This window comes from Oryzias melastigma, linkage group LG20 (genome assembly GCF_002922805.2).
Source record: "Oryzias melastigma strain HK-1 linkage group LG20, ASM292280v2, whole genome shotgun sequence".
NCBI lineage: Eukaryota > Metazoa > Chordata > Actinopteri > Beloniformes > Adrianichthyidae > Oryzias > Oryzias melastigma.
In genome coordinates, this window is record NC_050531.1 from 10446215 (window position 1) to 10456461 (window position 10247).

The following is a 10247-nucleotide window of genomic DNA, read 5'->3' on the forward strand; positions in this document are numbered from 1 at the left end:
TTTTAAGGGTGTTTTATCTCTGGTTTGATTTTGGTTAGATTTACAAATTTCTGGTTGAGATGCACCACAAATGGTAAAAATAAATGGGTTTTTTCCCCATCACTATTGACATTACACTACTACATTTGCTCCAGTGACACGATCCTATGTTTGAAAGGAAACCCATGTGAACCTGTCAGTGAATTTGTTAGAAAGGTGCTGCAAATTGTAGTTTAAATTTCCACAGAAAAGCATCGTGCTAATTTTTTCAATTGAACACTGTAGTTTAGTCTAAAATGAGAAAACCACAAGACATGAGTTAGGTCGAGTTTATTTCTTTAGAATCGTTTGGCGGTACAGTCATAAGTGACAGATTCTTACTGTATTCTATAGAAGTCAAAAGGGTCTAGAAGTCAACCCACATCGATTGGCACCGTCTATGGTTGGATGGGGGACATTCAGTAAAATTAAATTTGGAGTCCATGCTTTTCTCATTAAACCTTTCTGGAGAAGTCAAACATCACATTAAAAGGAACAGTGACACCATTTCTCTTAGACATTAAAAGAAAAAGAGACGACACAGCTGCTCCCTAAAGTGACTGCTTTGTAGAACTGTATGTTATATAAAGTTTTGAGGAAAAAAACAAAATTAAGCACGGGATGTTGTTACAACTACGATAAAATCTAAATGCTACATAAGGTTGGCACGGCTTTGCAGGCAGTTCTGCACACACCTGAATTGTGGGTGACCTTACAGCTTCCAAAGGATGCCTTCTACTTTGGTCGTCTTTAAATGTACTCATGAGCAAAGGCTGAAACATATTCAGTACCATACGTTTTCTCAGTGGATGTCTGAATCTGTAAAAGTGTTTGGGGCTACATCACAAACAAAAGCGAAAGAGGCAATTAAGAGAATAAATTCTGGAAAATTCGACGAAAGTTTGCTACAGAGAAGAAGAGCTCAACAGACAATTATAAATACAAGGAACAAAGAGAGAGAAAAGGAATGTGCAGTTAAAAAAAAAAAAAAAAAAAAAAACTGAAGCAATGAAGGGTTTTTTCCTGAACATTTACAATTGAACACTGTACAAAACAACCTGTATGAATAGGCACTTTTTAAATAAGGTTTCTGTTTATTTCTGAAGGGTTTGCTTTCATTCAAATGGCACAAAATGGGCAAATATCTGAAACTGAAGCTGTGCTGGACGACCAGTGACGGGCTAATCTGAAGGATCCTCTGTCCGGTATGGAGATCAGGAAAAACGTCAAGGGCTGTGGAGCTGGAAAATCTGCCTCCAGCTGCGAAAAGTGAGGACGCTCGTTTTTGTCATTTATGAAGACTTTTCTTTTATTGCTTTTGGTGAATTGGCTCCGTGAGAGTTCACTCCATTTACTCCGTTCGCTAAAACAAAAAAACAAAAGAACGCATCAGTTAGCTAGTTCTTGCTGCTGGAGAAATTCTAAAAAAATGTGACTTTTTACCTTTCTCTTTCTTTGATTTGCTCTTAGCAGGAACTTGTTTCTTTTTCAAGGTCTGAGCTTGGCTGTGCTCTCTCCACCGGCGCAGCTGGAAATTGATAAACTTCCACATCATGAAGGCCTGTGTGAGGCAGATGCCTGCCAGGACGGTTATCCTAGCAGACGGGAGGAGACAGCATTTAGAATGCGGTGCGTGTGAAGCACAGGTTTTACATGAGGTTATGTCAAGCAGCTCACGAGGAAGTCGAGTGCACACAGTGACTTTGGTCAGTGGTTTAAAAAAAACATGTTCTGTTGGTTCCATTTTGTACCAACTGACCAAAACCAGAGTTCACTTCCTTCTAAATTATTTCTGTACAATTTGTGCAAAAAGCTGTTTTTATTCTTAAAAGATTAAAAGAGAAGACATTTTGACCTCCAAACCAGATTTTTGATCAACTTACCGAACAAAGAGGATGTTAAAGTTCCCAGCCGCCCAGTTAAAGCCTTGACTCTCGGACGTGGCGAGGCCGAAGCCCACGGTGAGGACAGACAGGGACAGGGTGAGCAGCCGTCCAACAACGAACAAGACGGCCCATACGGTGAAGCTGTAAGACACACAAAAACAAGTTTTCTGTAGAATTCAAGTGTTTTTTTGAATAATCTGACATTATGACGCAGAGACTCACCCCATTTGTCTGTTTTCATTGCTGAAGTAAACCAGGCGGGACACGTGAAAGAGGAATTCAACAAAGTAGTGCAGGACGAGGAGGACCAGACCCAGACGGTTCAGGCTAGAAGATACAAAAAAACAATTATCGATTACAAAAAATAATAATACTAATTTACAAATAAAATCCTAATGTAAGGCTGGCTAAGCTTACTTTAGAACATAGGCACCAGCAATGTGGACCAAGTACAGGAAGATGTACACAAGCTGCCGTGGAATGTCCTCCTACAAAATAAAATCAAAAGATATAATTCATGAATCAAAGAGTCTTCAAACTACAAAAGAAAGAGTGTGCTTCAGTCCCAATAACACACACAAAAACACACTTACTTTCTTGGTCTTTTGGAAATACAGCTCTGGGAGGGCGTGCAACCAGTATCCCAGCTGACAAATGTAGTAGAATTTCATCTGGAATCTGTAAGAAACGGCACATTAAGAGTGTGTTACTGTCTGAATATAAAATAAATGTTTAAAATATATATTGTTTCTTGGAGAAAAAGGGGACTTACGGCATCAGGGTATGAGGGTAGCCCTCCCACAGAGAGACAGGATTGGACAGGAAGTTTTCCTGAGAACATAAAGGCTTATAGATACATCGTTGGACATAAACCGAGAAACTTTCCTTATCGTTTGCTTACAGAAAGCAGGATGCTCGTCCCCCAACAAAAAGAGAACAGGTAGAAGGCGCTCAGCTGGCCTGACTCGTTAAATTTACTGTGCTTGGTTTTGGAGAAGTGCTTTTTCCTGTTTAGCTTCTGCAAAAAATGAAGAAGTTAAGCTTGAAATTTTATGAGGGTTAAAAAAATCTCAAGGAGTGAAAGTGTACTTACATCCAGCACGTACTCCTGGATGATGGCGTGCATGATGATGGCCACCAGCATGTAGAAGAAGATGGTGGCTAGGTCCTTGATGCCATGGTGGAAGTGGTTCACTGCTGTCTCTTCTGACCCTTCTGGGGCACACACAAGACATGCACACTTTAATTCCCTCATGATGTAGACATAAAAATAACAAAATGAATTTTTATTCATGTTCTTTTTGTGTAATTTCACAAACTGGACAAAAATATGTTTATTAACTTATTCAGATGATTTTGGATTCATTTTAAAAGTGTTCCCAGTGGTCTTTTTATGGTTATGCCAGTTATTTCTTAGCCAAAGTCAGTGTAGTTTTCAAGGGTATAGTTTTTCAGGAGCTCATTGGAGTGGAGCAACCCCGCCCCCCTTTTCCCAACCCATTGCTAAGAGGTCTCTGTTTAAGCAAAGCTTGTGGCCCGCCTATGTCACAAATAAGCTTTTTCCAACAGCATTTTTTGTCAGCTCCTGATTCAAAACAATTTAAATTCTCAGAAATGCTTAATTTTCTTAATATATGTCCTTTATTTTTAGAAAAATGCCACATGAACATGTTAAAAACACTAAAAAAGAGTGGGTGTTTAAATTCGTATGGGTATAAAGAGACCAAGAGCAGATAATCAGTATTTATTTCCACTAAACAAAATCAAATGTTTACTAAAGTCAGCAAATAAAAGTGTTATGAAATAACTACAGTGAATGCCACAGCAATTTGTTTTACTAGGTGGGAAATATGTGGCATGGCTAGATTTTACAGATGACTAAATCACAGCTTACACAACGCAGGCTTTTCACGGCGCTTGAGCCTGGCAAAAAGACAAATGAACTTAAAATGAGCAGGATTGTGAACGGCGTGGCCTATATTTCACTTGTGCTCAAATATCCCCAGTGCAACCTTGCTAAAGAAGAATTTTATAAATCAGACTGACGGTCTATATTTAGTTTCAAAGGAGGGAAGAAGAAGAAGAGCACTCAAATGAGTTTGAGTAAGGTCACAAGAATGCTGTTCCAGAATGTAAATGAGAAACTTTCAGAATCGAAAAATGTAAAATGCTGTTTGATTGGTTTATCAAAAAAAGAATCTCTTTCTGAAATCACTTACCATTTGTTGATATGGTAACATTGTACTGGACAGTTATGAATATCACTGCAAACTTTGAGGTGATCTGTGAAAATAAGCGTTAAAAGAAAATCATTGGTTAATGTCTTAGTGGTGCATGAGTCAGAATGCTAACCGTACATTCTTTTTTCAAAATTTTTAAATATCTTAATAGAATCGGGGGCAAAAATAAAGACTTTTGGGATCACAGAATCAGTATCATTTAAAATAAAACATTTTAGTGGCTTCTTTAACTTGAGAAAATATGTTCAAGGACATTTTGTGGTTTTGTACGTCTTCATTTTAATTAAAAAAAAAAAAATTAAATTTACATTTAAAAATAGTTTTAGGTTAGATTCTCACATTTGGATGGGGCTGTATTCACAAAACTACCTTACAGAATAAATGTTCTCTCTTCTAATGCTTTTTTAAAATGTGAAAATATAAAAAAAAAAAAAAATACTATTTGTTTTAAATACAAATTAAAAAAGGAAGAAGCATGTCTGATCTTTATTGAACAATTACAGTCTAAAGTCTACTTTAGTATTACGCAAAAGACCATTACCGCAATACACTCATGTATTTGTCAATCATTTAGTTAAGTAGGGAAACACTTATGAGTACTCGCTTGCAAAATAGCAAATAGCTCTTCAGGATTAAACTTAACATGCATTTTAAAAGAGGGAGGCGCAACAATACGATGAGAAAATTTAGGGGAAGTTATAGGGAAGTAAGAAAAAAAGTACTAGCTTACTCGCACTTAAACAGGAAATGCTGACTAAGACTTTCACAACAAAACGACTTTGCAGGCAACGTGTACATTTCGGATAAAAGTACGACACGTGTATCGGTTACTAATACATTTTCATACTTTTTTTATACATATAAATGAATTTTACAACTATAGTGACAAAAGAAGATGATTGAAGACCAATTTTAATTCACGAATACTTTATTTTGAAAACCACAAACAGGAAGTACTTCAAAGTGTAGCAAATAGGACTCTGGCTGCGTTGCTTTCCGCTGTAGATCAACAATGGGTTAGATTAAAAAAGTGTATTTATAGACATATGAGTGAAACCGCTACAAAATCATGCTTTGTATCCCTATTAAACCCATGCCACTTTTAGCGCCATTTAGATGCTAATACAACTTTAGGGATTGGGGATAGCGGATTTCTCCATTGACAGCCCTACTAACCGTTGTGTGATTGCCACGTAAGACATCTACGCACAAACTAAGCAAGAAGAGTATTGCAGAATACTCCAACCTTTTGAGATTAGAAAAGTATTTCAAACATGCAGTTTAATTATTTTACGACTATATTTGCACACTGTATATTACGTATGTATTTATTTTTTAAAATCACAAACGGCGGGACATAAAATTCCGACTTGAAGCAGTCAGATGGAAATCGAGCGCTGCTTTATTACCTCAAGCTAAAACATTTTTTCGGGGGGAAATATAAGATGTGTATTAAGCACAAACGCAAACAACAAGAGGCCAACCCGAACTGAAAAGTTTCGCTAACGGGAGGAAGTAGTGGAAGAATAGATCAGGCAGACAGCCATGTCAGATTCAGACAGATGGGGACGTATAAATCGGCATTCTCCGCGTGCGGGTTAAAAGTCGATCAGCGCGTAGAAGACTCACCTCAAACATCAGCCCGAGGAGGAACACCATAGCAACGCAAGAAACAATATCTGCATGGTTCTGGATGACAAACTCATGGCTTAGCACTGGAGGGTTTTTGTTTGTCGTCTTTTTGCGGATTCCCATGTCGACGCAGTTCGCGAAACTGTCGGTGTACGCGAGTTTTCTCTTCTTGTAGACAGGATGGTAAACCTTCTCTGGAAGAAATCGCAAAGCTTCGTCTGCTTCCTTTAGTCGCAGGGACAGGCGGCGATTGAATGGCGTGTCACTCTTCTGTTAGTGGGAGGCTCTACGAGTTGCTCCCAGACAAAACAGTTGGAGCCCTCTGCTGCCACCTAGAGGCCCGGAGGGTCAAGACAAGCGCTTGTCTCCTGCAAAATAAGTCCAGCTTTCTGTTTCACTTTATCTTGGAGGCCTACCATTTGAGAAAAAGAGCAGCAGGCCAGTTCATGTGAATTTGTATATATATTTTTAAGTTTTTGCATAAATATATATCTGTGAAGCAAAGCATGTGTTTTTGTGAGACATTTCATTTGCATTTGTGAAACAGATGACAGCATGTTTGAATTTATATTACGTGTTTGGACGAATATAAATTTGTTAAAGAGGAGTGTGTGCATTTGTGAACAGTTTGTGTGTATTTCCTAAATATGATACTGAATTGGCCTGATACAAGGCAGGATACAACATAGAACAAGTTTACCATGTCATACTTTTAAATAGCTTGATAACAAAATGATCATATTCCTATGTGTAGCTGTCCACTTGATTTTGGTGATCTCATCTCATCCGATAAGATAACAAGTTTTATCACCTAGTGTGAACAATGCATCTTGAAAGAAGCCTGCATTTGAAAATACAGGAAATCCAACACTTCTTCTTTTGCAAAAAGAGGAACTTCACACTAAGTTACTATAAGTTAAAACTTAAATAACTTGCAGTGTATTGGAAAATTTATTACATTATCATGTAATCATCATCTTACTAATGTAATAATAAAGTATCCCTTAATGTTTTAATTTAGGATTTGTTTTTTAAGTTTATTCAATTTCTTGCACGTTTTATTTACATACATTTCAAAATAAATTTGGTTAGGATTTTTTTGTTTCAAGCAATCAAAGCAAACATAATAAACAATCAACAAAGGTTTACATCCATGGAAAGTCACGTCAAATACAGAATGATCAGACATCTTATGAGATTTCCTGTAATCACTTGAATTAAAGTAAAGCCACTCTAGGAAGTGTGACTATATTCCGACCGACAAAGCAATCAGAAGATAAAAGATTCCTGTTTCACTCCTATAACGCGTCAGCATAAACCTCAGGATTGCATCAACGGACTGCTGGCATCTAAGGTAATCACATGTTTAAAGTTCTCAGGAGCGACACGGATGTGTGACCCAGGCTCACACACCTACATGGAGGCAGTCACAAGATGGGTTGCACAATTTGTGTGGACTTCAGAGCTTGACAGGGGTGGGACTTATCACATCCTTTCAGAGAAATAGAAGTGTTAAAGCAGAATGGTTCTGTTGTCGTTTCACACAGCTCTTCAGGATTGGACAAAGCACAACTGTAAGTTTAAAACTTTTTTTTTGATATGTAATAAATGTGACTTTAGGATATTAGTTGGCAACTTAGCATTTTTTTTATTTAGAAATGATGGTATTAAATTGATACAATGTTTAATGAAATGTATTTATTTGTTTATTTTCTAAAATTATTATTTTGTTGAGCTTATTATTTCATTTTTGGTTTATTTAGATTTTGATAATGAACATAGCTATAAATGAAAATAAATCAAACTTGTTTATTTAGGAGAATGAACAATATCATATTATTTAATCCTTATAGCAACATTAAATATTATTAATTTTTATAAAAGAGCAATAGTTTCATAGTGTTGACCATTTTAATAATGTCTCTAACTATTTGTTATTAGGTAGGTTAAGTTTTATCATTTATCAGAGACTGATTAACTTATCGTAACAACTCTTAAAGAACAAATACAAAGAACAAATACAACCTTATCTGTTCTTTTTTCAGTCACAGGTAAAGGTTGGTTTCTTTCTGCCTAATCTGTGATTAAAGCTGTTGCAGGTTCACAACAAACAATTCCTATTTTTAAAAAAAGTGTCTTCTCCTCTGTTTTCAGATGAACCACATTGGAAAGAGTTAGCAAAAAGGACATTTAAAGAAAACATTTAAAAAGTGTGATTGCCAAATTCCACCCCAGATTGAAGAAAATGTGTATCCCTGTGAGAGAGAATGTCCTGAAGGAGATGGATTTTATTCGATGGTCTAAAACGCGCACAATATTTTTATTTTGGGGACTTATTCTTTATTTTATAGACATAGTGACAGACATCAATCTGGTCGTGAACTATATCAAAGACGGGCAGTATTTATGGGGTGGAATGACAATGATGTTCGTCCTCACTGGGACGCTGTCGACACAACTCTTCAGCTACGCCTGGTACAGGGACGACGCCAAGAAGCCAGAGACGCCTAACGCCGGGGTCACCGCTGTGCACATGTTTGGCTTGGGCATCATTTACAGGTAACGTAATGTACTCTGTAAAATGATAAAGTAGTATCTTATGTAATGTACTTGGAGATTATTAAGGAGGAGTGCCTTGTAAGCTGTGACTCAAGGATGTAAACAAGACCAGTTTCATGTTGTGTGCAAACTGGAATGAAGTCGATTTCTGCAAATCCATCATTGTGTCTCATGTGTGGAATGATCTGTTTCTGCTTTGTCTGTTGCTAGGTACTACCAGCTGCTAAAGGAAAGCTGGAGAGTATTTAGGAATACAGCCAATTCCCCCCCAGCAGGAGGTACGGAGACACACCACGATCGCCTCTTCTGCATGGCTGCAGACCTGTGCATGCTCAAGGTGTTTGAAGCTTTCCTGGAGAGTGTTCCTCAGCTTCTCTTGCAGGTTTGCATAATCCAAAGCCAGAATGAGACCTCATTCATTCAAGGTAAGGAGATGCAACCTTTTTATTTTTTAATGAATGCATTTTCTTCAAATAGGATTTAGACCGCTCCTCCTTCTCTTTCAGGGTTGTCTGTTGCCTTCTCTCTCATCAACGTGGCTCACTCTTTGATGGATTACAGCAGCTACCTGCGCAGGTCCCTCCCCCATGTCAGAGGGATGCCCTCGCTCTCTTCCAGAGGGGTCTACCTACTCTATAAGTTCCTCACCCTCACCAGCTGCATCCTCAGCTACAGCCTCCTCATCACGGTCAGCGTCTACAGCACGGCGGCCCTGACCGTCCTCTGGCTACTGCTGACCGTTTGGGTCCACTTTCTCAACACCAACTTCTGCACTTCCAAAGCCCTTGAGTTCTTTTACCGCACAATCGTGGGAGCCATCCTCGTTTTCACCTTCTTCAACGTGAAAGGGAAGGATACCAAATTAGTCATGACTGTCTATTACATTTCGCATGCCATCCTAAACATAGCAGCTCCAATATTATTTGTCCTTTTAGTGCCAGGACCGCAGACATGCAAGTTTTTGTGGACAGCAGGTTTAATTGGTGGAACTACAATCCTTGGATACATGTGCCTCATTTTGTATTACTCCTTCCTGCATCCTAAAGGCATGCAACAGGAGCCGGATGAGGTCGATGGCTTAGAAACAGAAGCAACGGCAACAAGGAGGATGAGGAGCTTTCTTCAACCTTGATTGAAGTCATTTCGTAACATATTTATAGATTTTGGGGAGAAGAGTTAAGTGTAGAATGAAGTCTAATTTTATGAATCTGTGGACTCCAAATCAAGTTTTTGCTGTTTTAGTGTTTGAAAGTAATGTTTTTTATATTTATTGGATTCTATTGCAAATATTTTAAAACATAGACAAACCTTAATAAATAAATATATATTTTTTTAATTCTTTGAAAAACTTGTCTTTTTTATTTGTTTGTTTTGTTTTTTTATTTCACTACTGTTAGTTTACGATTGGTATATCAGGGGGCTAGTAGGGTAAGGAGGCGCTGGTTCAAATCCAGGCTGGGTTTTTCTTTGTGAAATTTGAATGGGGCTTGTTCTCTTCCCACAGTCCAAAAACACTTTTCATGATGGTGCTTTGATGGTGCTAGTGATTTACTTGCTAGTTTAGCTCCAAAGTATAGCTGGGATAGGCTCCAGTGCCCATTAAGGGGAGTAATTGGGAATATAAAAATTGAAATATAAGCAGGATTAAAAGATAAATAGATATCAAAATAAAAGCTTTTTTTATCCCTTGATTTTTCTTGAAAATGGCAAAAAAAAGAGTGAAATGCAGATGGAGGGAAACGTTTTTTCTGTAATTAAAGACGACGGCTATCCATCTGTCCGTTTGTTCGTCCATCCATCTATCTATCTATCCGTAAAGATGCCCAGACTTCCCTCTCCCAGGTCACTTCCTCCAGCTCCTCTGGGGGCACCCCGAGGCGTTCCCAGAACAACCGAGAGACATAAGCTATGT

General features: G+C 37.9%; 2 protein-coding genes across 2 annotated transcripts; one reads left to right on the forward strand and one right to left on the reverse strand.

Annotated features, from left to right (window-relative positions):
* Positions 1-292: 292 nt before the first annotated feature.
* Positions 293-6097, reverse strand: tram1 (translocation associated membrane protein 1). The gene is made up of 11 exons (XM_024280493.2): positions 5774-6097; positions 4124-4187; positions 2998-3119; positions 2806-2922; positions 2677-2735; positions 2498-2582; positions 2322-2392; positions 2127-2231; positions 1902-2045; positions 1462-1613; positions 293-1381 (listed from the first exon to the last, which is right to left on the reverse strand). Exons 1-11 carry the CDS (start codon positions 5897-5899, stop codon positions 1311-1313), a joined length of 1116 nt encoding a protein of 371 aa, XP_024136261.1. The 5' UTR covers positions 5900-6097; the 3' UTR covers positions 293-1310.
* A 720-nt stretch (positions 6098-6817) lies between these two features.
* xkr9 (XK, Kell blood group complex subunit-related family, member 9) lies at positions 6818-10219 on the forward strand. Its single transcript, XM_024280439.2, has 4 exons — positions 6818-7350; positions 7931-8335; positions 8546-8760; positions 8842-10219. The coding sequence occupies exons 2-4, from the start codon at positions 8022-8024 to the stop codon at positions 9465-9467; spliced, it is 1155 nt and encodes a 384-aa protein (XP_024136207.1). The 5' UTR covers positions 6818-7350; positions 7931-8021; the 3' UTR covers positions 9468-10219.
* The last annotated feature ends 28 nt before the right edge of the window (positions 10220-10247 follow it).

Excerpts from the sequence above, each read along its gene's own strand:
- tram1 (XM_024280493.2), bottom strand. The coding sequence starts at position 5,899 with ATGGGAATCCGCAAAAAGACGACAAACAAAAACCCTCCAGTGCTAAGC. Across the intron at positions 4,188-5,773 it reads TCCTCGGGCTGATGTTTGAG|ATCACCTCAAAGTTTGCAGT; the intron begins GTGAGTCTTCTA and ends TTATTTTCACAG. Across the intron at positions 3,120-4,123 it reads TGTTACCATATCAACAAATG|AAGGGTCAGAAGAGACAGCA; the intron begins GTAAGTGATTTC and ends TGTGTGCCCCAG.
- xkr9 (XM_024280439.2), top strand. The coding sequence starts at position 8,022 with ATGTGTATCCCTGTGAGAGAGAATGTCCTGAAGGAGATGGATTTTATT. Across the intron at positions 8,336-8,545 it reads GGCTTGGGCATCATTTACAG|GTACTACCAGCTGCTAAAGG; the intron begins GTAACGTAATGT and ends GTCTGTTGCTAG. Across the intron at positions 8,761-8,841 it reads TGAGACCTCATTCATTCAAG|GGTTGTCTGTTGCCTTCTCT; the intron begins GTAAGGAGATGC and ends CTTCTCTTTCAG.